This window comes from Papaver somniferum, chromosome 1, assembly GCF_003573695.1.
Source record: "Papaver somniferum cultivar HN1 chromosome 1, ASM357369v1, whole genome shotgun sequence".
NCBI lineage: Eukaryota > Viridiplantae > Streptophyta > Magnoliopsida > Ranunculales > Papaveraceae > Papaver > Papaver somniferum.
In genome coordinates, this window is record NC_039358.1 from 246,805,896 (window position 1) to 246,832,926 (window position 27,031).

The following is a 27,031-nucleotide window of genomic DNA, read 5'->3' on the forward strand; positions in this document are numbered from 1 at the left end:
ATATGGACAGAGCAAAACAAGTATATCTTTGAGCGAAATTATTCTTTCAAAGAAGAACCTAACTTTTTCAATTTCGGTACTTAATAATTGGTATGCATTCTTTGTGTAATTTTGTTGCTTTAGTGCATTTTTCTTATCTATAGCTGGTAGAGCACTTTGTAAATTCTTCTTCTCTTCAATTTATTCTTTCTTCTTATAAAAAAAAAGGAATTTTATTATCAAAAGACAAAAGAAACCTCAAAACAACAGCACCGACGGTACAAATAAAAGCTAAAAATTACAGTGAATAAAATCAACCCCACCCAAGTCTGCCCACGGCAGGAATATGTTTGATCTTGTCCCAATCCTTTCCCGCCTCTTTCAACCTATTCTGGAACAGAAGTGGCATATCCACTACATTTAATTTTTGAAGCTTTATCAAATGTTGCAAACCAGGAGGAATCCTCTTCAACTTTATGCAACCACGAATTTTTAAGTTCACAAGGTTTGTTAGTGCTCCCTCCTCTATTGTCCATCGCTCCAAGTTCTCTGTCCAGTAAACCTTCAAGGTTTCAAGACAGCTAAAACCTCCTTTTGAGCAAACCATTTCCTTTCCTTGAAAAGAATCAATTCCTAAATGTAGAAGCGTTAAGTTTGGAAGAAGCTTCTCTAGAATCGGCATTGGGTCCTCCTTAATCCGCGACGACTCCATCTTAAGCTTACAAAGGTATGGCGGGAATGAAATAGGACTTGTCGGCCATCCAGGGATTTCTCCTTTATAACGTAAACTACTGAGAAAAGTATGTTTTGAGAATTCGAAAGATATTAGGGGTACTCCTTCACTGGGTAATGGTGTAGAAGAGGTTTTACATATCAGCGCCAAGGATCGAACTTCTGTCAACTTGACGACGGCATTGGAAATACGGAGAGAGTGTGAACTGAGACATTCTTCTATCCTTAACTTTCTGAGGGAACTCAATTTTTCCAACCCGCCATTATTTAACCAATCCCCAGCCTTGATGACTAAGGAATGAAGATTCTCTAGATTACCAATATTTAGCTTATCAGTGGGAGCATTCCGTGAAAACATGCTTTTATTTGCTCTAGGTTTAACGATATCCAGATATAAATTTCGCAGTTGGCGCAGGCTCCAAATATGATCACCCAACCTGAGCTCACAATTGCAATCCTTGAGATTAAGAGTTTGCAGATTGACAAGTTTACTCAAGAAACTCGTGTTGACCTTATTTAGCTTCGATTTTTCTAAGCTCAAATACTTCAGATGTATGAGGTCTCCTATCTCCTCTGGTAATGAAACACCACCTTTAGTACAACTGTAAATTTCCAGCACCCTTAGTGATTTGAAACCTCCGAATAAAGAGGCTAACTTGGTGCCTTCAGTAAAACGAGCATCTTGACAGATCAAAGAACGAATTTTTTTGTAATTAAATTCGGTCAAGTACTTCTCGTTCGACTCAGTTTTTTTACAGTACACAGAAACTCGGCGGCTGCTGTCTTGGTCTATATAAAATTTATCGATGCTATCATAAGTTTTTGAAAACTGACCACCTTTAGATTCTGTGATAGAGATATCACGAAGTAGATTGTGGATGCGGCAAGTTTTTACTCTTCCATCACATCTCAATTTGCTGACCTGGATCAAGCTTCTACGTATTAATTCTTCCAGATGATTTTCCGCAATGTCTTCCAATGTTTCTTGTTCTTCCTTTCGTACGAATCCTTCTGCGATCCAGTATTGAAACAATTTTGTGGCGCGGATCTTGGTACCTTCAGGAAAGAGACTCATATAGAGAAAGCATGGCTTCAAGTAATAGGGCAAGTAATCATAACTCAATGCTAGAATTCCTGAACATATGAGTGAAGGATCGCCATCAACTTGAGACAGATGCCGGTTTACTGCATCATTTACTTTACGCCACTCATTTACTGTTCTTTGTCTGGTCAATAAGAGGCTTCCAAGAACCACTATCGCGAGGGGTAACCCGTAACACTTTCTCACCATCTCCTTCCCGAGGGGCACCAAGTTTTTTGAATCAATAACTTGTTCAGAAGTATTTGTATCTTCCGATGGAAACATTTTCTTCAGGAATAACCTCCAACTCTCATCTTTATTTATAACAGAGAGCCTGTGGATGTTGGTGGTATGAGAGCTGGCAGTATTAGCGACATCTTCATGACGTGTGGTAAGCAGCACTCTGCTTCCATTTTTGTCTTCCGGGAAAGAGCTTTTTAAACCATCCCAAGCTGTTATATCCCATACGTCGTCTAACACTATCAAGTATTTCTTCTCCTTCAGAAAATCATGGAGCGTCTTATTCGTCAACTCCCCTTCGCAGGAGATGGAAGGAAAGCATTTCACAATGCTCCTTAGAACTTCTTGGGGCTTATATGATTTGGATATATAAACAAACGCACGACGATCAAATTGATGCATAAGTTTGTAAATATTCCTAGACAACGTAGTTTTACCTACTCCACCCATGCCTATGATCGAAATTACGCGTAGTCTTTTATCGTCGCATTCATCTCCCGTAAGCAGTGACTTGACTTGTCTCACACTATCCTCGTGAATATGGATGGTATCCCCGATTTCCTCAGCGGCAATTGCAGCTCTTCTTTCCGTTATCTTTTGTTGCAACGATGGTGATTGTGAGAGTTGGTTTGAAGACTCAGCGCAACCACCAGTAGTGTTTGCACTTGTATCAAACCAAAAATTTTCCTTGTTGTCTTTCAGGTTTTGTACCCTGGTGTTGATATTCTCAATTCGTCTTCCATACTCGCGCAAAGAAATTGGTTTTATGAGTGGGAGGAGGACATTTTTGATGACGGCTGTGAGAGCTCCGGGATCCTTTTGAAATCGTCTAGGGTGAACAATCTCCAGGATAAATCCATCGATAGCATCCTCTGTGTCGAACATAATTTCACGCATTTTCATCACCCAAAGCTTCAGCTTTTTATCTGATATAAACGCTTCATCTGCTTCTATGATGGACAGATGCATCCAATCCAGCATATCCTGAAGCTTAACTATTTGCCCTTCGACTCCTATCATAAGAGATACCTCATTAATTATCAAATTTTTGACTGTTTCCAGCAAAACTTGAAGAACAGCACCCTCAGCCATCACTCTCTTTTTTTTTTTTTCAAAAAAGAACTGTTTGGTTTGCTGTTAAACTTGGTCGGGTCTAACCTATTTATCAGTGAGTGCCACACGAGATTCAGAGTAAGAGAGGAGAAAATAAGCAAATAATGCATGCCGGTGGGAAATGACTTGGTGATGATATTAGACAGACACCAGTTATTCAGATCTACCCGGCGCATACTTAGCTGACGAAGTATTAAATGCTAAGCACGATGCGCTTATTGGTGAGTCTGAACAGCTCCACTCTGGTGGTTCTATTTAATTAATCAATCGACTTAAATATGTACAGACAGCTAAAACCTGTTCCCACGTTGCTGGCTGAGTGGTTGTCTGGATCAGGGATTTTTAACCTATATTCTTATTCAATGATGCAACATCGGATGAAGAGCTCATGTGTACAGACAGCTAGCTGTGTCCGACTTTTGTGCATGTGCTCGTCGAATTTCAATAAACTACTGTCAGGAGGAATTTAAAGGGGTTTTTGAGTTTGCCCCTAAAGGAATTAGCAATTTAACCCTTCCATCCCCTAAATTATTAATAGTAATAACTTATTCCTTAAATTCTAAATGATGAATTTTTTCAATCTTTTGTTTATTGAAAGATTTCTTTTCGGTGGGTTCAACGATTTTGTTGATTTAAATTTAGATTAGTTCATCTTTCAGAGAACCATAATTATCTAAGACAGAAAGAAGAAAGAAGATGTGTGCCTTGTTGCAAAAGAGACTCAAATCTCCTGACCCGTGAATGCCTATGAAGTTTGAGGTAGTGATGGCCGGTGGGTACTTCATCGTATGTGTGTTTAATGATTGTTGGAAAAGTTGGGACCAAAATACTGAACTAATACAAAGGTTTATATCCCATACAAGGTTTAAAGTCATTTTTTGGCAGAATTTAGAGTTTTGGGAATAATAATTTATGGGTAAAGCTACATTATTAATTCGTTAAGGGGGAAAATAAAAAAAAAACCCCAAATACTACACTAATAATAAATTTATATGAGAAAAAATAGATTAAATTCAGAATTATGCATATGTTTTTGAGATGGATGGTAGAGTTTATTTTGAGATAATTTGTGAGAGTATCGATGAAGGACTTCAAATTTAATTTGAATTAAAATATGGGTTAAGACCCGTTTGGTTGGGACATGAATACAAAATATATCCATGGACTATGTATGGTAAAAAATAAAAATGGTTATCAGGGATAAAACTAAGGCTAAGTCCTATGGGGCTAGATTGCCCAAAATGTGTTGTAAATGATGAAAAAAGCGTGGGAAAAAATTGAACACCTTTTCTAGCTATTTCTCTCTCCTAACATTTGCTCGCAGTTTCACTATCTGCGAGATTGAAACGCCGAACGGTTCGGCGTTGAGAAGAATCACAAAATCTAACGGCTGAGAATTAAAGGGCCGAACCATTCGGCTCTCAAAAAGTAACCACAACGCCGATTGGTTCGGCGTTAAGCAAAACGTCGAATGGTTCGACGCTCACAGATGACATGGATGGCGAATTTAGCAGCTAGATATCTCTTCTATAGGACTTAGGAGGTCGCCCAGGCTGAAATGGATGGTCAATCTAGTAGCTTCCAATCTCTCCCATAGGACTTAGCCTTAGTTGGTCATTGATATGTACAATGCTGCATCAAAAAGAAAGAGAGAGACAGATTTTGAGAGAGATTTATTTTTGAAGGGTTATTTTGACTGCGCCCCCGCCCAGAAAACCACTATCACTCCCCCCTCCCTCATGTTATAAAACCTAATTTCTATCCCCCAATCCGTAAGTCAGTGGTTAAGTCTGAAAGATGGCTCACTTTTATGACTTAAATAGACAAAAAAAACACCCTGACTACCTACTTAACCCAACTCAATATGGGTTAATAAGGTTTTTGTTACACGTGTTGTAGTGTATTCATACTTTTTTGTATTCAGCTTGTAATTCAGATGATCTATGCTTGAAATCTCTGAATCCCACAGACAACCTATGACAAGAAACACAAACGGATGTTATCAAAAATTAAAATCATGTGAAAATAGGTTGCTTAACACAGGTATATCTCTTTTTACTATAGTAAGAGGTTTTGACATAAGGGAGAGATGAAATAAGAATAGTCATCACCTGATTGCAGCTTTCATGAATGACGAACAAGCATCAACACGTATTTTTGCTTCCCCTAATTAGAATTCATCTCCTCATTGTTGTGGCAAAGAAATCCACAGAAACACCTTATGTATATTCTTAATATGGCCTGATACAAATGTATTATAAGGTAAGTGAATATGTTAAGCAACAACTAATGTTTTGTAGTCGTATATGACAGCATGAACTTATATGGAGAGAATCCGCCTAAAGAATGACACATTCGTTAAAAGGTTATGTTCCCTGATCCTAGTCTTACATTCATGCTGTCAATAGCTTTTAATTACCAGCATAATTAATAGAACACTGAGTACACTAGTCCAACATTCTATCGAGTTGGCCGCATACTATTTCCGAACTTGCAAAAACAAACTATACTTTCAAAATCAAAAAAAATTCCCAGTTCTTAATCATAATCAAACAATGGCGAAAATTCAAAAAGAGGGAAAAAGTACATGTCCGTGCTTCAGTTGACCAACAGCACCAGATTGAACTAGTAATTACCCTGCGCTAGTTGATTTGTACATATGTTGAGCACCGTAATAATTCACATCATCACTAACAATTTTCTCTATTTTCTCAATTGTCAGTAAATAACTATTCCAAATCAACAATTAAGGTTTAGATTGAAAAACTCACAGTTGGATATAAAAGTAAAAAATTCAAAAATCGAATCAGTCCTTACTTGTATTTGTCTTTATGATTCTTAATAGTATGTTTATGATCTCCTCCTCTAGGTTACTAACAGGTGATAGATATGAAGGTAATGAAATGCTTTTGGTTTTCTAATCTCCATCGGTCTTCTATATTAGGGTAACTAGGGTCAAGAAGATAGATAAACAGAGAGTCGGAGTGCTTTGGTCTATTCAAGTTATAAAAGTGGGTTACTTAACCACTGACTTGACGGATTGAGGGGCTAGAAATTAGGTTTCATAAAATGGGGGAGGGGGCAGTGAGAGTGGTTTTCTGTGTGGGGTGCAGTCAAAATAGCCCCTTTTTGAAATCCTAATGGTTCTTTACATATTTTAGAATATGATTTGGGGTAACATAAATCATACGAGTAATAATTTTGAAAAACAGGTTCTCTTCTGGGATGGGTACATCATCAGTTCTATAAATAAACATTGCACCATACTCTTGACTTCCCATTACAAACCATATCATATTATTCAAACACTTTTGCTGCGTCTTTGTTCTCATATTAAATCATGGCAGCAATACAATCTCTAGTTTCCGGCACCACTGGAATCTTGACGGAATTAGTCTCTGTTACAAGCTCCATCTTAGGATCTGTTGCATCTATACAATTCGGTGCTTCCAGAGATGAACTGCTGAAGCTTCAACACACTTTGAAAGAGATTGCACTCGTAACAGAGGATGCAGAAACCAAGCAAGCAACGGAAATGGCTGTGGGAGTTTGGTTGGGAAGGCTTAAAGATGTTGCGTATGATGCTGATGATGTGTTGGATGAATTCTTGTACGAGTTCATGCGGGAACCAAAAGACAAGGTAAAAGATTTATTTTTATCCCCCAACTCCATAGCATTTTTCTGATGATGTGATGGATTATATGTACTCAAAATGTAAGATTTCTAGGCTCTAGTTTTAGATTTGATTTCGGATTTTCGGCATTACTATTCTACCCCTTATCCATCTTCTGTTACTAATAAAAAAAAATCAAAGAAATATATTCTTAAACTTTCATCATCACAACAAAAACTTCATGGCCATGCATTGGGTTTATGATGTACTATTTATTTTTGGGTTATCAACTTGAAGGTTAAGGTAAAGAATCGATAACTCATTTGCTCTAAAAAATTTCTAAAATTGTGATTATCACAAAATTGTTGGTTGTGAAATTATGATTTTCACAAAATTGTGAAAATTAAATTTTCAGTAGGCAGGTGGTGATAATTGCAAAATTTTCTATTTACAACAGGTTGGAAAATGTGAAAACAAAATTGTGGAAACTGGATTTTTTAGTGGGCAGTTGTTTGATAATTGCAATTTTTGCAAAACTTCAACTTAAGATTTTCGGATCTAATAATATTTTCCGGGAAAATATTTTGTTTCACAAAATAAATAGAGAGAAAAAAATAAATTCATAATACAAATCTGGATCCTAGGAGTATTAGAAGCATTATAATATTTTTAGACCTTTTAATATTTTTTCGCGAAAATATTTGTTTTACAAAATGAGGAGGGGACAAAATATATTTTATTTTTAGTGAGATTTTTGGGTTGATGATTTATCACATTAATGTAGCATATTTTCGGAAAATTTTAACCACCGTATCTTTTAAATACAAAATATGCAGCTCAATTTAAAAGTTAAAAGTAGTGCAATGGCTAATCATGGTGTCTATATATCTATTCTCATAATTTTAATTAAAAAAATTACTCTTTACGAACGGTCACTATTGTTTTTTCAATTTAAACTACTTTTAGACAAAAATAAAAAAATGATAGTCTTTTTTTTGAAACGGACATTATAATAACTAATTTCGTAGGATTTTTATTTTGACGTTTTTAATCAATAATCTATTAAAAACAATATATCTAGACTTCTTTTCAGGTTTATCTCGCAGTTTAAAAAGTGTTTAACGTGATAATAATTTTATTCGGCTTCTCCGTAAGCCAAGCTAAGAAAATTCCCTTTAATTTATCTCTCCATCTTAAACATCTCCTCATGTGAATAGCAAAATAAGTTGCTTCGCAAAAAATTGAATGGAATAATAAGTTCTCTAGGTTTTAAGATATCAACATATCATAATTGAATAGGTTTTTTTTAACAATATGTCCCTCTTTATAATTTTAATTACTAATATTTTAATTACACATGTTTACACACAATTATACAAACCTACCCTCAATATTTAATTCTACTGTTGTTAACTACACCAACTGATGCGGAAGCTTTCACACGTAACAACTTGTACACGTCAACTCTGCACTGCCACGTGGCAACATGTACACGTCATATCTGCCACCTGCCAATTTTTCCAATATAACACTTTTTCATTTTCCCCCTTCAGCTGCATCATTTATTTGTGAAACTATAAAGTCTGCCAAAAGTATTGTTAGTCATCATAACACATGACATACTTGGTATAAATTACACAATCAAATGATTAAAAGCAGGGTTGAGTACTGGTGAATTGCTTATAAGCTTTTTGGGTGTTGAAAATGGCAAGATAGAATCAAGCGTAACCTTCTTCGTATGTGTTAGATACCTAACTTCATTAGTAAACCGAGAAGATGATGGGCATTCATCACCAGACCTTAGAATCCTATCACTAATACTCATATAAAGATGCACAAAACCATCGTCTTGAATTTCATCCCTATTCCACATGTTAAAGAATTCATCATTATTTTTAATTAGTTCTAATATGTTATCTGGAGTAAATCAAAATAAATTAACTCTTTTGGTTTCACTAGTCTGCATCTCCCAGATAATTAGATCATTCAACAAATCAAGACCACCATACTTCACATTCACATCGTGATAAAGAATGTATTTGTTAGTAATGAATACCTCAACACTAAAGCTCCGTTTTGGGTACCTAACAAATCTTTTGCATACACCAAGCACAAACAATTCATACTCATATTATATAACCATACTCATATTACATACACATAAACACAAATTATATAATCTAAATTTTTACCGGTCAACAACCAGATCATATAATCTAAATTTTTACCAGTCAATAACAACCAAATCATATAATCTTTTACATATAATCAACAACAAAAATCTTACACAAAAACGATTCAAAAAATAATTTTTACCAGTCAACAATAACCATAAATCGAGAAATTGAAAGATCCCCAAATTTCAAAACCCCTTAATTTCAAAATTAAGGTTTCGAAAATGAAAATCAAAAATCAAAAAGAAGGTAAATAAATTTTAACATACTCATTTCATTGATCAAACCCTAACACTACAGCAACATTTTTTGCTCGAATCAATAATCATAAACTCCAACACTACATAATCAGTTTGAGAATCTAAAAAACCCTAAAACTACACTTTTATCAGTGATTCAAGCAAATTTATAAACCCTACAAAATCAGTTCGAGATAATAACATAAACCCTAAAACTACAGAATCCTTATAAAAACATCTAAGTTTTCTTATAAAAACATTTATCAGTACTCTTATAAAAACATCTAAGTTTTCTTGATTGATCAAAATAAGAAGTCATTAAGAAAAGAAAATATGCTTACCAGTTTTTAGTACTTGTAGTTGCAAAAACCAGAATCTTTTTCTTATAGTTACAAGTATCAATTTTTTTCTGATGGATCACTATAACATATAGTGGTTTCACAATTGGATGAGGGAATACAATGATGTTATCGCATTTTAGTCCATTATTAACCACTTCAACATAATTTTTCGTCTTTTCTCTTTACTAGCAGTGGATTTTGTACTTATCATAGTCAAATTCGTCTTTTCTTTTTACTAACACTGGATTTTCTACTTATCATCGTCGAAACTTTTCTTTGTAATTAATTACCTTCAGAATCATATTCTTTTAACTTGATCATGCGGTTGCAGTATCTAGAAGAAGATGTTCTAAAAAGAAATTAAGTAGTTTCCTATAAAATAGGGAGTACTAGGAGATACGCATGGCTTATATCATGGGTTCTCTTCCTTTGCAGGACTCCGTAGCATTTTCCTTGACGATAACCCAAAAGGTTAAAGATATTAACTGCAAGCTGAATGATATATCTAGAGACGAAGTTTTTTTTCAGTTGCAACCATCTACTGTACGTATTCCTGCTGATCAAAGTTGTTTGAAACGGTACCAGCTAGCCTCATCTTTGGTAGATGATGGTTCAGAAATAATTGGACGGGAGAATGATAAATCAGAAATTATAAAAATGTTAACCATAGATACAGTGTCTCCGTCATCGTCATCAGAATCATCTTTGTTATCTGAAAATTATATTCACAAAGAAAAAATTTCAGTCTTATCCTTGGTGGGTGTCGGTGGGATTGGGAAGACGACACTGGCACAACTGGTCTACAAAGACGAGTTAATTAAAATACACTTTGAAAAATTTGTGTGGGTCTGTGTAAAAGATTTTCATGTCTCTAAGATCTTACAAAAAATTTTGGAGTTCACAGTTCCATTTACATTTGATGATGATTCTATAGTTCATCAATCTCCAAGGAATGATATATTTGATGTATCAAATTTTAAAAACCTGGTGCATCTAGTAGAACAAGAATTAAGAGGAAAGAAGTTTTTGCTAGTACTGGATGATCTGTGGAACGAAAGTGTCACCGAATGGAATGAACTAAGGAGTATTCTAAATGTCGGTGCTCATGGGAGCAAAATTTTAGTCACCACACGCAGTCGAGTAGTTGAATATAATGTTCGGGGGTTATTTCCTCCATACAATGTGAAACACTTATCAGACGACGAGTGTTTGTCAATTATTAGGATGAAAGCATTTTCTCCTGGTGGAGCCTTACAGTTGCCAATCATGTCCGAGATAGGAAAGGAGATTTCAAAAAAATGCGCAGGCTTACCTCTTGCTGCAATTTTTTTTGGAAATCTTATGTACTTGCATAATACTGAAACGTATTGGTCGAAAGTTAGAGATGATGTCGGGTTGAACACCTCAGATAATCCAAACGATATCATCCCAATTTTAAAATTGAGTTATGATATACTGCCCTCTCATTTGAAACAATGCTTTTCTTACACTTCAATTTTTCCCAAAGGTTGGGAGATTGAAAAAGACAAATTAGTTCAATTATGGATTGCTGAAGGTTTCCTTCAGCCATTCATTGCGGGAAGTCAACAATCCATGGAAGACATAGGAAATGATTATTTCCAGAGTTTGCTGCGTAGGTCTTTCTTTGAAGTTGTTAAAAGAGACAAGTTAGGAGAGATTCTGTTGTTTAAGATCCATGATTTATTAGTTGATCTTGCACGAAGTGTCCTTGGTCGTGATGAACTCATGATTCTGGATGCAAGTGAAATGAAAAGCACTTGTTTCCAAAAAGACATAGAAAATGCTTCTGAAGTTCGTCGATTGCACTTGATTTTTGATGAATATACATCAGAAACATTTTTCAGGGATACAAGGAAATTGCGGACCGTTATTGCTTGTGGAAGCACCAATATGGAACTTGGCCATCTTGTTGGTAATAAGTGTTTGCGTGTAATATCTTTGCAAAATTTTTATCATAAAAGAAAACGTATTCCTTATCGGGTACAATCTTCTTTGAAGTTTATGCATTTGAGGTACCTTGACCTCTCGGGTTTTCATTTTGAATATACAATAAATCAAGTGTCAATTGATGAACTCTACAACTTGCAAACACTTGTACTTTCTTATTGCTTTGGGGTACAGATTATTCTCGGAGGGATCATATTTTTGAAAAAATTAAGGCACTTAAATCTCTCTTATTCTGATGTTGAATTTCTACCTGGTTCCATCACTAGCCTTGCTCGTTTGCAGACATTAAATCTCAGTCATTGTATACGGTTTGAGGAGTTACCGGATGATATTGGGTCTCTGGAACATCTGAAGTCTCTTATTCTTTCGTCTACTGGAATCACTGAATTACCTGATTCTTTAACTCTCATCCGTAATTTAAGGAGATTGGAAATAGATGGCTGCGGGAAATTAAAATCACTACCCAGACGCTTGGGAGAATTGACACAACTAAGGTGTCTTGATCTGACGCTGACGGAAGTCATTGGATTGCCTGAATCTTGTGCCCAGAACCTCTCCAATTTAGAGATTGTTAATTTAGGAACCAAGTGTGAGCTTCCTGATGAAATAAAAAATTGGTCAAAATTGAAATCTTTTATTCATTTTGGAAGGCTTGGTGTCTATAATACATTGCCTAGAGGTATAGAGAGCCTAACCTGCCTTCAAGAATTAAGGCCTTATATGGTGGGGGAAGAAGATGTCGAAATTGAAAAGTTGGCCAACTTGAAATCCCTTGAGGTGCTATACATAACAAATCTAAAGCGGGTGATTAGAGGTGGAAAAAAAGGGTCTGAAAGAGCAAAATTAAAGGAGAAATCAAGGATTCGGGAATTGCATCTAGATTTTGGTATTGGTATGTCAGAGAATGAGGATGAAGAGCGTACTCCTAAGATGGTGTTGGAGGGTCTCGAACCTCATTCTAATTTGAAAGAGTTAAGTATAAAATATTTCGAGGGCTTGGAATTTCCGAAGTGGATGATTTGTCTTCCGAATTTGGTGAAATTAGAGTTTTCCAATTGCGGCAACTGTGTGTATCTTCCGTCCCTAGGTCTTCTACCATGTCTTAGGATTCTTCATGTCTATGAAGTGTCTTCACTGAAGTGTCTGGGTGAAGAGTTTTATGGTAAATCTGCACCATCTTTCTTTCCTTCGTTAGTGGTATTGAAGATTTCAGGGGCGCGAATGTTGGAAGAATGGGAATTTCCTCCTCCATCACTACACAGTTCCTTCCCTTCCCTTAGGCATCTGAGCATCCACTTATGCTCAAATTTGACAACCGCACCGAACTCATTCCATTCACTCAAGGAATTGGAATTATGGAATATCAACTCCAAGGCAGTCAACTCAATATTCTCCAGCGAAGGAGGAGGAGGCCTCACCTCACTCACAGATATTTATCTTAATTCCATCGAGGATTTAGAATATTTCCCACTGGGCGTCCTCCGCAACAATAGTCGTCTTCAATCTCTAAAGATCAAATCTTGCATGAATCTTAAGGGTTTTCATGACGATCTATCACCAGCTGCATTCCGCACCGTCACCTCCTCTCTCTACTCTTTCAGTTTGCTCAACTGCCCCGCTTTATCATCTCTACCGGATTTGCGATTATGGACTTCTCTCCGGAAATTAGATATCCGCGGAAGCGAAAAATTGATGGAGTCAGTACCGGAACCGTGTGATCTTGCGTCGCTCGTCTTTATTGAAACACTCAACTTAAGTCGGCTGTTTTACGAAAATGACGCGGTTGATCAAGAAATCATCTCGGTAGCACCAGAAGACGGGTTCTCTCTCCTCTCTGTTTATTTACCTGGTAATTTATTTCCATCTGTGTTTTATGTTTATTTAATTTGGTGTCAGCATCCAACAATTGCAGGTATATGCCGTTGCTGGGCCGCAACCTTCAAGTGATGCGTATGAGGAATCTTGATAATGCCACAGATGGATGGGAATTTGCGGTGTATGTATACTTAATGTATGAGTATCGGCTTCGGCATCTGTATCTCTCTTGGGATCCCGTTTTTAGTGATTCTGAAGAAGTCGGATATTATAGAAGTGATAACCATGCTGAGGTGTTGGAAGGTCTCAAACCACACACCAATTTGAGAAAGTTGAGCATATCTGGATATGAAGGTTCAAAGCTTCCAGAGTGGATAATGGATTCATCGTGTAATTGCCTTCCGAATTTGGTGGAGTTATATTTCTTGGAGTGTAACACTTGTGAGCAGCTTATAGGACTTGGTATGCTTCCGTGTCTTAGGGTTCTTCAGATAAAAGGTATGAATTCAGTGAAACGCTTGGGTAAAGAATTTTACTGCCAGAAAGAAGAAAATAGTGGCACAACAACGGCATCATCATCTGAAATACGATTGTTCCCTTCGTTGATGGAATTGAGTCTTATGAACATGTCAAGTTTAGAAGAATGGATTGCTCCGCCTCATCAATATAATTCATTCCCTTCTCTTGAAAAATTTGTTGTCAGCGACTGTGCGAGGTTGAAATCCATACCATTAGCTTCATGTTCTTCTCTTAAGAGCTTGGAGTTACGTAATACCAACGACGAGGCGGTAAACTCAATCTTAGCCAGTCAAGGAAGAGAAGGACAACTGGCCTCCCTTGCATCCGTTTCTATACAAGATTCTCCGCAATTTATATATTTCCCAGTGGTGTTACTCCAAAAAGACAGTCATATTCAATCTCTAGAAATTGCACACTGCTCCAAGTTTAAAGGTTTACGGATTCTTGACGACGACTATTTCCAGGCAAAACAATCTCCAGACACGGGATGCAACACCAGCATCAGCTATCTGTTATTGAAGTTATTCGACTGTCTGAATATACAATCTCCGGACACTAGATTCAGCAACAGCATCAGCTCTCTCTGCTCATTGAAGTTACGTGATTGTCCTGCTTTAACGTCTCTACCGGATTTACGAAAATGGACTTGTCTCACTGAACTTTGGATCGAGGATTGTGATAAATTGAGAAAATCTTTTCCTTATGATTTGGAATCCCTGCACAATCTTAAAACACTCTATGTTGATTGCTTCATCGATCTGAGCCGGGAGGAAGAAGTGGATCTGCCTACTACAACATCAAACTAGCAAATATTCACTAACAGGTATCTTTCTCTCCCCCTTGTTAATTCGCGAAGTTGTTTCAGTTTGCTCCTTTTATAACTTACATTGCTCAACATAATCTATACATAAGAACATATAATGCAAACATGCACATTATTAACTTTAGTGATCTTTCATTGAATATTTCCAGCAAAGATACCAATTAAATTTCAGCAGGAATTATGAGCGAGGTCTCGAGAAGTAAGCACAGCTACGTGAAGGTAAATAAATGGTTTAATTCAGTATGTCTTTGACTATTTTTCCGAAATTTTCGGTTAACATTTGACACGTGTTTCTTTACTGTATGTTGAGTAAAACATTACTCCGTCTTGTCTTTTTTATAAATAGAAAGTCAAATATTATGATTTTATTAATCTAAGGGACCACTTCTGTCTCATCTTTTTCTCTAATGGGACCAAAGACTAATTAGAAAAAAATATGAAAAAGTGATTACAATGATTAGTTTTATTAATCTTTGTGCAAACCAAATAAGCCTATTTCTGAAGAGGAAGTATCATTTTTTTGTTTTTGATCCGCTACTCTTGAAATTGACCAGGATGCGGGAATTCAGAACTCACCAGAATAGGTGTGATTAATGATTGGAGATATAAATGGAGAACAAATTGAGGGATTGTGAGAGGTCGATTATGCATATGCATATGCAACAGTAGGAGATGAAGACGGGTTTCAAAGCCATGAGCAGCAGGAAATGGACGGTAACTCATTTCGCAGCAATTGGACTACTGTAATCGTGATAAAAGAGTGTTAGAAATTTGAGTTTTATATGTTTGTTTATGGTTGTCGTTTTGACAATGAATATACTTAGCCTCGGCGATTGTTGTTGTGGTGGCTGTGGTGCCACCATGATGCCGAAGGTATCATAAAAGTCTATTGTTTTGATCCTAAATTTACTGTTCATAACTATTTGGTAGACCCATGGATCAGGCCCATATTAATTTTACCCTATTGAAACGAAATCTATAAAGGTGAATTTGCAAAACCTATATAAACTCTACAATCAATTCAGTCAATTCAGTCATAAACCTCTGCTCAATTATGAAGATTTCTGATTCACTAGGTTCTCCATTATGGATCCAAACTATGAAGAATCTGTTTATGCAAGAAGCATTCAATTATAAGCTTCCGGATCTGAAACACTAGATGAATTATTAGGGTTCTTAAAATCACAAAATCTTGATTCCCTTAATGGCTTTTGTTCCGAACTTAAAAAGTCATTGAATAAAACTCAATTGTCTGTTGTTAATAGTGTTTGGGTTGAGAAATCTTGTCACCCAATATTTAGTGCACATGTTCAAGCTATGGATTTCAGGCATGAGGTAAAAAAAAATTCCACTTTTCACTTTTTCCTATGTTCACCCCTTGGATGCAAATTTGTCTACTAGGTTTTTAATTTTGCATTATAAAAACTAGTAGATGATTTTTTTTGCACCCAATACAAAGTCCAAGTCCTAAACTTAATTCTCATTCTGGAACCTATAAACAGCAAAAGAAAAATCTAAAGGAGTCAAACCATGGTAATTATACTACATATATTTGCCGATTGCTTACGAACTGTTGATCACTTTAAAAATTTGTTCAAGTCTTTTCATTTTGTGTTGATTTTTTTAATTACTATAGTTGATTAACATATTACAAATTTTTACCAACAAAAATCGCCAACTAATTACTGTTCATGTGTTGTTTTTCACTTGAAGGCTAATGAAGTGAGACTGATGGTGAACCATTGAGTCGAAACGAAAACCCATGGATTAATCAAAGATCTAATCCTGGAAGGATCTGTTAATAGTGCCGCAAATGTTATGTTGGTGAATGCACTCTATTTCAAAAGATTGTGGCATAACGGTCAGTTTGATAAATCGTTAACAAAGAAATCAGAGTTCTATTTACTTGATGGATATTCCTCAGATGAAGTCCCATTTATGATAAGTGCAGAAAAACACCAATATATATCGTATTAAAACGGCTTCAAAGCACTCTTGCTCCCATACAAAGATAAAGTTGTTTCAACAAAATCCGCTACCGAGATATTGAGTACTAATGCTTCAATTGATAAAGTTGTTCAGAAGTGTTTTTTTTTTTTTGAAGTTGACGAGGAAGGAACTGAAGGTGCTGCTGCTATTCTTATCGAGTTCCTTGAAGGTTCTGCGGGTGGTTCTCCTCCTCCACCACCAGTAGCGGATTTTGTTGCAGATGATCCTTTCATGTTTATCATAAAAGACGACAATACTGGAGTTTATTGTTCATCGGATACGTTCTTAATCCTCTTGATCAGTAATGAGGAGTATTAATTGTGAGACTGTAGGATACCATGTATTGAAGTGAAAATTCTTTGATCCTTCGTGTTGAAGTTCTTGAAATCCAAATACGACATTCAAATAACATTATGTTTGTTCCTAATCATGCATTGATATCTCGACAAATGAATGTTATCTCGCTCATTCTTGTTTTATTTTTGATATCAGTTATTGCCTTATACCTCACTATGATTGGGAAATATTTCTTCGTGTGGTCATAAAATCTTGGTTCACTCATCCAGAACATCATCAACATCATAAGCAACTTCCTTAAGCCTTCTTAACCGAAGTCCCACGGCCGCGTCTTTTATTTGCTTCTGCTCGGCATCATAAGCAACTTCCTTAAGCCTTTTTAAGCTTTTGTAAGTCGCCCTCCACACCCCGGCTCATACCAATATCCTGGCTAATAGTGGAAACCAACTTCTTTAGTATCACTGAGGCAACATTAACAGACAGCTTTTCCATTGACATGATAACAATGAAATTGATGATATCAGAGACAAAGAAATTATGAATAAGAAGAATAAATAAACAATTTGTTGGCGCAATGCGGAAATGTGATGAGTTTATGGAAATGAATTTAGGAAGAGAGGTTGGTTAATTGAAAGGTGAGGCTTATATTAATATGAAAATGAAAATATTACAAGAGGCTTGTGTAGCAACTTTGGCTTACACTAGTTGTTTACAAAGAGGCACTTTGACTCTTACTCTAAACTCTAGCTCTCACTCTTACTACTTACTCACTCACTTGAGTTGTGGATTACCACAAAGGCCAACATTTGCTTCTATTTATACTACTTCATGACCAACTACTAAGAATACTCTAGACTCGGAAATCTCTAGAGCTAATTGACCTAGATCATTCTAGAGAAAGAATTCTCTAGATACACATGATGGAAAATGTCTTAGAAGACTCTAGAATGGGCTTGCACTCTTTTTATCTTAGAAGAGTCTAGATATCTCTAGAATGGGCCTATGCATTGAGATAAGCCCATGGGAGTTTATAGTTAGCTATCTAGATAATTCTAGATTTACCTATCACAATTATCAAATGTTTTTAACACCCCCTCTTAATTGTGATGTTGAGCTTATCTCTAAAATGATTGGATTTATCCACCGTGACTGCTTTTGTGAAAATGTCCGCATTTTGTTCTTGCGTCGGACAGAATTGGAGCTCGATTTTCTTGTTCTCTACTAACTCTCTGATGAAGTGATGTCGTAGCTCTATATGCTTCGTCCGTCCGTGGAACACCGGATTTTTTGTCATTGTAATTGTAGACATATTGTCACAGTAGATAGTTGTTGGTTCGTTTTGCTTTTGTTGTAGGTCGGTCATTATTCTTCTTAACCATACCGCTTCACATGCTGCACTTGTTGATGCTATGTACTCTGCTTCGGCTGACGATAATGCCACCGTGCTTTGCTTTTTAGAACTCCAAGAGATAACTTTTGTTCCCATACAGAAAACATAGCCTGATGTGCTCTTTCGGTCTTCAATAGAACCTGCCCAATCGCTATCTGTGAAGCCAATTAAATCATTATCTTTTTCTCTGTATACTTGATGCCAAAATCCTTTGTTCCCTTGATATACGAAGAATTCTCTTTGCGGCTGGCATAGTGTAATTGCTTGGCTCGCTCATAAACCGAGAAACAATGCTGGTTGCATTGACGATGTCTGGCCTTGTATTTGTTAAGTAGATCAGTGAGCCGACTAGACTTCTGAATAAGGTTGGATCAACTTTTGTCGCTCCATCATTTTTTACCAATTCTCATTGGTACCCATTGGAGTTGCAATTGGTTTGCAATCCATCATGTTGAACCTTTTCAGTAAGTCTTCCGCATATTTTTCTTGAGAAATGAATATTTCTTCTGGAGATTGTTTTACTTGAATCCCAAGAAAATATCGCATAAGTCCTAAGTCTGTCATCTCATATTCTTTCATCATCTCCTTCTTAAATTTTTCTGCCATGTCTTGTTTTGTGCTGGCGTAAATTAAATCATCAACATAGAGACACGATTAGGAAATCCGTACCTTGTTTTCTTATGTAGAGGGATGGCTCACTTGGACTCTTTTCAATCCATTATCTCGGAAATACTTGTCGATTTTGTTGTTCCATGCACGCGGTGCTTGCTTGAGGCCATATAGTGCTTTGCGGAGACGATAACCATTTTTCTTTTCCTTTTCGGACATATCCTTGAGGTTGTTCAACGTACACCTCTTCTTCAAGTTCTCCGTTTAGGAACGCCGACTTTACGTCCAATTGGTAGACTTCATTTTTAGTTGAGCTGCCAAAGCTAACACCATCCGGATTGTTTCCATGCGAGCGACTGGGGCGAATGTCTCGTTGTAGTCGATTCCTGGTTGCTGGGAATATCCTTTTGCAACTAGCCTTGCCTTGTGCTTTTGAATCCAACCATCTTCGTTGTATTTGTCTTGTAGACCCATTTCAGACCAATTATTTCTTTATCAATTGGCTGATTGACAATCCCATGTCTTATTTTTCGATTACTCGCATTTCTTCGTCCATGGCGTCTCCATTTTTCTTCTTTTGCCGCTTCCTCATATTTTTGAGGTTCTAGTGCTATAAATGCACAATTAGATATTATCATAATATCTCTTAGGGAACGCACCTTTCTAGGTGGGGCACTTGCTTCTGATGAATTGGACTTTGTTGTGTTGGACTAGGAGATCTCGGGCTTGCTGGTGGAGTACTTTCTTCTTGCGTGGCTGATCTGGCTCTCTTCGATGAGTAGTGGAACTCGTGGTTGTCTGGTTCATTTCCAATCCCAAGCTTTGAATTCATCAAAATAACATCTCTTGAATTACCAGTTCCTTTGTATCTGGCTTTAGAAGTCTATAGGCTTTAGACTCCTTCGCTGTATCCGATGAATATTAGCTTTTCTCCTTTTTCATCGAACTTTTCTCTATGTTGGGATGGAATATGTGAGTATGCTACGAACCAAAAATTCTGAAAGAAGTTACCTCGGGCTTTTTCTTATGCCAAGCTCATATGGAGTTTTGTGAACCGCTTTTGTTGGCGAACGATTAAGGATGTAGGCTGTGTTGACTGCTTCCGCCCAGTAGGTGTTGGGTAGCTTCCTTGCTTTTAGCATGCTGCGAGCCATTTCCACGATCGTACGATTTTTTCCTTTCCGCGACGCCGTTTTGTTGTGGAGTGTATCGGACGGTGCTCCTTTTAATTCCATTTTCTTTGCAGTAGTTGATAAACTCTTTGAAGTAAATTCTCCACCACGGTCTGTACGGAAAACTTTAATTGGCCACTTTGCTTCTCTGCCAGCGCCTTGAATTCTAGGAATTTAGGAATGCCTCGGACTTTTGCTCGAGAATGTACACCCACATCATCCTGGTATAATCGTCCACGAATAGAGAAAATATCTTCTGTTGTTGAGTGAAGTTGTTCTTGTCGGACCGCAGATATCGCGTGCACCAATTCGAGGGGCCTTCTTGCTCTCCACGATGTTTGTAATGGAAGTCTATGAACTTCCCAAGAATACAACCTTCACATATTTATCTCCACCGTATATTGGAAGACCAATTACCATGTTCTTTGATTTTAGAACCTTCAAGGATCTGTAGTTGAGATGCCCGTATCTCAATGCCATAGCTTTCCTTCGTCATATGGTTGGTACTCATTGCACAATTTTCAATTGATGGCATAGATAAGGAAAGACAAAATTTCCTGACATTTTTACTTTTGCCACCAATTGTTTATTAATTTTATCATAAATTGTGCATTCTCCGTCTTCGAAATGTAGTGAGTACCCTTTTCTTATAAGTTGTCCAACACTTAATAAATTTTGAGCTAGGCCAGGAACATAAAGAACATCAGATATGTATCGAGTTTTACCTGACCTTGTACGTACGGATATGACTCCTCTTCCTTCAACATTCTGGAACTTTCCATCTCCGAGCTTGACCGGTGGAATCTCTTGCTCCTCCAATTTTACGAAATATTCTTTGTTTCCTGTCATATGGCTGCTGCATCCGCTGTCGACATACCATATACCTTGCGCTTCTTGTTGCGAGGTGAGGCAGGAATAAAATACTTGATTTTGAGAATCATTTTTCTCGGAATAGTTGGCTTCATTATTTTTAAGCCAACAATCTTTTTCCATGTGATTTAAGTTATCACATTTGGTGCACTTGTATTTGCAATTTTCAGTTGCATGGCCAAATTTTTTGCAAACACTGCATCGGAGGAGTAATTTTTTCCGTACCTTTGGTTGTTGTTTCTATAACCTCCTTTTCCTCTTCCACGTCCGCGGTAAAAAAATTTGGGCCCTTTATTTAATGTCGACCCTTTCTCGTGAGGTGATGTTGATGACGATCCCCCTCTGGAGCTTTCTTTTCTGGCTTCCGTATTTTTCTTTTCACTGAAATTTATTTTTGTTTGAAATGCCTGCTCCAACGATTGCTCCGCGAACCTATTTATCCTTTTTTCGTGCGCCTCGAGTGAATACATTAATTCGTGTACCGAGAGAGTCGATAAATTTTTGGACCCTTCAATGGCAGCGACGATGTGATAATAAATATGTATCGGATATTTGGTTAATTAGTGAGACTTTGTCAACTATCTTGGTACTAATAATAAGATAAGAAAACTTATCTATTCTTCCCCGGTGTCTGAGAATGTGAATGCTCGTATAAAGCACCGCCGTTGAGGTTTGCAAGCACCTAATATGCAAAAGGACTTTTTTACACTATTTCTTAGCATATAACACAACATCAGAAGACTCATATCCAGATGAAAGGGTCTAATAACTTACTCTGAAGGAGTATAATCTATTGTCTTAAAATATTTCCACCGAAATCATCACATTCTAATCCAATGGAAAAGGTGACGGATCACTGACCTTAGCTCCTGGTGTCTAGTTTGGGTTCATCTGATACGCAATAACAACTAAAAAACTCTTACATCAAACCCATCAATTCATTTTAACAATAAATAACTCTATAGCAAGGAATTTTGTCAACAAATGAAACCCCCATGTGGGAACACGTTCAGTACCTAGACTAATTCCTACTATCTTCTTCTGATGCCTAACTACCTAGAAAGAAGATCGGAATGAATTATTGGGAAGATGTTTTCCTCTCTCACAGGCAATTAAACAAACATTTGGTGGTACTGATTTTGGCTCAAAACTTTGAATAATCATGTTTGAGTTCAACAACAATTAAAATAATAATAATCAACCAAAATTCAACAATCTCAAATAGATTATAATTAGGGTACCAATAAGATTTATAAATGAAATAATACTCCTTCGATCCCATTATTAGATGACCTATTTAGTTTAAAATTTTGTCCCATTATTAATTGACTTATTTCATTAAATAAGAGGATATTTCTAATCATCCTTTAGATTGATTATTGATAGTATAAGAAATATGTTTAATTTTATATCCATGTTTATATTCGTTACGTAACTGTTTTAAAATGCTTTTTAATAATACAAAGTTTACGAAAATCCATGGTATACTTTGAGAGATAAATAAATTTTAAATTTTACGAATCATTATCATAAGGGTATAATTGTTGAAAATACTCCCTTTCATTCATTGCTTTAAAAATTGTACAAACTTCAACTAGGTCATCTAATAATAATAGGACGGAGGGACTATTTACTATCAAAATTTCTGATCATGTCTCATTGTCAAACAGACAAGCAGCAGGTTCCCATTAAGGTCCGCAATTTTTCATTTAAGTTTGTTATACGAATTGCACGTGATTTATCTGTGCAGTGTAATAGACTCTAGAATTAATTCAAATGGACACGAAAATGCATTTCTGACTGGATTTAAAGGGCTCTAATAGTTTTGACACACAGTGAAATCTGTCTTAGCAACAATGTACAATCCGATGGTCAAGTCCTCTAATACAGTCGTACGAAACAGACAACCTGGACTTATTTTTATTTATTTTTTGAGGGATTACACGCATATTTTTTTTTGGTACACATATATTCATGAATACGATTTGAGGAGGAAACTTGGGATTGCCCTCCAATGTTGATGTCGAGGATTTTCCGGTTAGCTTCCACCCTTTGCGCGATTAGCCAATCCATCTACTGGTTGGTTTCTTTTCCAATAGTCATATTAAATACCGTAATGGGGAATATGATGTATGTTGTGGATGAGCAAAGATGCATCATTCAATGAGATGAGTCTTAATCTGAAGTTTATGTTGCGTGTTCCGATAATGTTGGCCATGATTAAAAATTATATCACCACGGATCCTCAAACTCGTCAAAGTAATTAGACTAGTCAAGAGACATATTAGTCGCTAATGACTCGATTAGTTAATATAATCTTAATTATTAGAAATTAACCTAATAACGATCTAGATATGAAATTAATGTCATTGAATAGATCTCGAAAAGTTAGGTGAAATGAACTATTCGAACGTGTCATTCGGTTATACCGGGTGAAGAGTATTTATCAATTTGTTATCAGCGGGTAAAATAATAATTTTGAATTTTATCCCTGCGCTGCACGTGTCGGAGCGAGTGGTGACTCAGAAGATTTGGGTCGGCCTTACCTATACCCGTGTCGAGCAGATAACTCATATTTGTTCTTCTTCTTCTTCTTCTTCTTTCATTTTCTATATTCTTCTTCAGCCCTTCTCTTCTTTTCTTCTCCGGCGATTCTGAGGAATCAATTTGAGAGAATCGATCGATGATGTTGTTAGTTTACCACCAAAGAAAGTTCGTTAGTGGTGTTGATGTGAGTCGATGTTCTGAAGCTGTTGTTCGATGAATTGATGAAGATATGGTTTCTGAGTTAGGGTTAGTGTGGATTTAATGATGATATAGTGTTTTTGAGGGATAAAGAACGAAAGGGTTATGGTTGAATCAAGGTTCTTAAGTTGTAGTGATGATGAATCGAAGAATTTAAGAGTTAGGGTTTCTCAGAGAATTGAATTAAATTTCGAATTAATGATGTATAAGAGGAATTAAAGATTGGTTTTTGCTAATTGAGGAAAGTTTATTGTATAATTGATGAAGAGAAGCTGTTGTGAAGTTGAATTGAAAGGAAACCAATTAGGTTTTATGTTCTGTTCTTCCCCAATTTGTGAATTAGGGTTTCAGAGAGATGATAGAAGATGGGTTTGTTCCTATTTGGTGTTTGATGGAAGCTGTGGTGTTGTTTGATATTGAAAGTTAGGGTTCTGGAAGTTATGAATTGAAGCTGATAAAGGATTAAGTTTTGATTCTCGGTTTAAGAAAGTGATGAAGATACTGTTGGTGTTGATTCAGAAGTGGAATCAAACTCATATATTTTCGAAAGAGGTAAATTAGTGTTTCTTAAATGATGTTTATTTGATTGTATGAAATTGAGTATGAATTGATGGATTATCTTATGGGTTTGTGTTGAGATTGAGTTGCATAATGATATAAGGACTTGTTATGTTTATTTGTGAAATTGAGCTGAAGCAGTGGATGAATTAATGAGGGTATTACTCAAGCATGGTGAATCTGTTAATTGTAATCTAGATTAGAGTTATGAAGTTGTTCTGTGAGTTTAAAAGGGATTTGCAGATGGAGTTAGTTTATGATGAATGACAGGGGATGGTTGTACAGGGATTGGAGTTGTGGATTAATGTTTAGGATGTTATTCTGGTGGGAATGAGTTCTGCTGAGTTTTGAAGCATTGAACTAAGAAGTAATTTTAGTTGGTTGAGTGGATGAAGATGAATTAGATGGGAGGATTGTAGAAGATGAATTATAAATTCTGTTGGTGGTTTGTGTTTGGGTGTGTAAACAGTATGATTGTGTACTACTGTGGGAGATAGTTATATGGAATGAAGTTGAAGACTAACAGCACGTTTGTTTTTTCCTCTATATAGGTAGAGGGTTCTATATAGAGGTTTACCTCTATATCTATATAATCTCTCTTAAAATCATGTTTGTTTGACCACTATCTAACAACTCTGTATTGTGTACAACTCTGTATTGTGTAGTCAATTTTATATATTTCTCATTTTACCCTTATAATATTCAAAAAATCCATGAATATCCATTACAACCAAAGATATTCAAAAATTCCAAAAGGAAAAAAATGTATTAGAAAATACAACCAAAAATGTTCACTTTTTCTGAAACGGAGCGAAAGTATCACTTTTTTCTGAAACGGGGTAAAAATATCACTTTTTCTGAAACGGATCAAAAATATCACTTTATCTGAAACGGGCGAAAGTATCACTTTATCTGAAACGGGTGAAAGTATCACTTTATTTGAAACGGAAAAAAAAATCACTTTTTTCTGAAACAGGGCAAAAATCACTTTTTCTGAAACGGGGCAAAAACAGAACTTTTCTGAAACAGAACGAAAATATCACTTTTTCTCAAAACGGGGCAAAAATTTCACTTTTTCTGAAACATGGTAAAAATATCACTTTTTCTGAAACAGGGGAAAAATCACTTTTTCTGAAACGGCGCAAAAATATCACTTTTTCTGAAACGGGGCGAAAATATCACTTTTTCTGAAACAGCGTGAAAGTATCACTTTTTCTGAAACGGGGGAAGTATCACTTTTTCTGAAACGGGGCTAAAGTGTCACTTTTTCTGAAACGGAGCAAAATATCACTTTTTTCTGAAACAACGCGAAAATATCCATTTTTCTGAAACGGGCGAAAGTATCACTTTTCTTGAAACATGGAAAATTTTAGATTTTAAATTAAGGAATTATTTTTGGACATTATAAGTTTGTTCGAGGATATATTAATCATTTGAAGGTTTAATAGAGGTAGAGGCTCAAAGATAGCACCTCACTGGTGCTATTTGATTTCCTCTATATAGATAGAGATTTGCCCCTATCTTTGTAGAGGTAGTGGAAAAAACAAACACCAAATAAATGGGACCCACCACTATATAGAGGTTAATAGAGGTTAGCCTCTACATAGAGGAAAAACCAAACATGCTGTAAGGAGAAGATGCTGAAGTTAGTGAAGGTGGTGGTTAGTGTGGAAGATGTGGTCTGTTTGAGTTATTGATGATATTGCTGTTGAGAGTGGAGTGATTATGTAATGAGGAATTGGAAATGCAACTGTCAGTTGCAGGAAAGAGTTGAGTTGAAACTCTTTAGTAGAAGCTTAAAACTGCAAATGCAGGTAGGCTGTGTTATCTTTGTAATTCATTTATAAGTTTGTTTGAATGAATGAATTGATGCAATAAGTAGATTAAAGTTGAACTTGAGTAAAGTTTTAGAGTTAGAGTTCCATATGTGTGAGAAGAACCCTTGACCTGGCTGACTGAACTTACTCAGTCTGATTCAGTTTTGAGGCGATTAGACACTAGGTATGGATTATTCTTGTTTTGAACTAAGTAAAGCTCGGAAAATCGTTCGTCGTTAAAATTTTTATCGTACCATAACTAACATAGGCATCTGCACTGGGCTAGTTTTTAAGCTAGTAATCTCGTCAGAATATTTTCTACGATTAATTCCTCAGAAGATATCCCTGTTTCTTCATCTTTTGCTCTTCTTCTTCTTCTCCATTATTAACATTTTTACATTTTCTCGCTATTACTTGTTTCTTGTTGTGTTATCAATTTGTTTGCTTTTTCTCTTTGTTACTATTTTCTTCTTGTTCTGATCTTCTTCTTCATCAATTGTTTTACCGTTAGATGAAACCTGATTTAAGATTCAAGCTAATATCTTTCAACCGTTAGATTGATCTTAACTTGTTACACACAAATGAAATATACCTTCATTTACATATGGGTAACAATACCTAAATGTGTATATTGAGTTGGCTCAATAACAGTTAATCGAAGTTAGCCATATGAACACTCTTCTCTTAACCTTGCTCATCTTAACACTTCTAGATCAATTGATAATTAAATGAATTTAATTTTGTTAATCATAGAGTTGTTTCTATTGTTTATATTCTCATAGAAGTATCAATTCATGAATATTTTAGCCACGGTTTGCAAAGATTGCATTCCTTAATTTATAAATGTATTTGTTTATGAGTATGAAATCATACTTATCCGATTTAAGAACTTGAACCACTTAAGTTGGCGAACAGGTATGTGAACTTAAGTTCCGAACATTGGTCAC

General features: G+C 36.1%; 2 protein-coding genes across 2 annotated transcripts; one reads left to right on the forward strand and one right to left on the reverse strand.

Annotated features, from left to right (window-relative positions):
• Positions 1 to 242: 242 nt before the first annotated feature.
• On the reverse strand, positions 243 to 3,231 carry LOC113324023 (putative disease resistance protein At1g50180). Its single transcript, XM_026572365.1, has one exon. The coding sequence runs from the start codon at positions 3,122 to 3,124 to the stop codon at positions 293 to 295; it is 2,832 nt and encodes a 943-aa protein (XP_026428150.1). The 5' UTR covers positions 3,125 to 3,231; the 3' UTR covers positions 243 to 292.
• A 3,204-nt stretch (positions 3,232 to 6,435) lies between these two features.
• Positions 6,436 to 15,589, forward strand: LOC113324092 (putative disease resistance protein RGA1). Its single transcript, XM_026572432.1, has 5 exons — positions 6,436 to 6,785; positions 9,948 to 13,300; positions 13,393 to 14,637; positions 14,787 to 14,856; positions 15,192 to 15,589. The coding sequence occupies exons 1-3, from the start codon at positions 6,486 to 6,488 to the stop codon at positions 14,618 to 14,620; spliced, it is 4,881 nt and encodes a 1,626-aa protein (XP_026428217.1). The 5' UTR covers positions 6,436 to 6,485; the 3' UTR covers positions 14,621 to 14,637; positions 14,787 to 14,856; positions 15,192 to 15,589.
• The last annotated feature ends 11,442 nt before the right edge of the window (positions 15,590 to 27,031 follow it).

Coding starts and splice junctions, on each gene's coding strand:
- LOC113324023 (XM_026572365.1), bottom strand. CDS start 3,124: ATGGCTGAGGGTGCTGTTCTTCAAGTTTTGCTGGAAACAGTCAAAAAT.
- LOC113324092 (XM_026572432.1), top strand. CDS start 6,486: ATGGCAGCAATACAATCTCTAGTTTCCGGCACCACTGGAATCTTGACG. Junction 6,786..9,947: donor TGCGGGAACCAAAAGACAAG/GTAAAAGATTTA, acceptor CTTCCTTTGCAG/GACTCCGTAGCATTTTCCTT. Junction 13,301..13,392: donor TCGGTAGCACCAGAAGACGG/GTTCTCTCTCCT, acceptor CAACAATTGCAG/GTATATGCCGTTGCTGGGCC.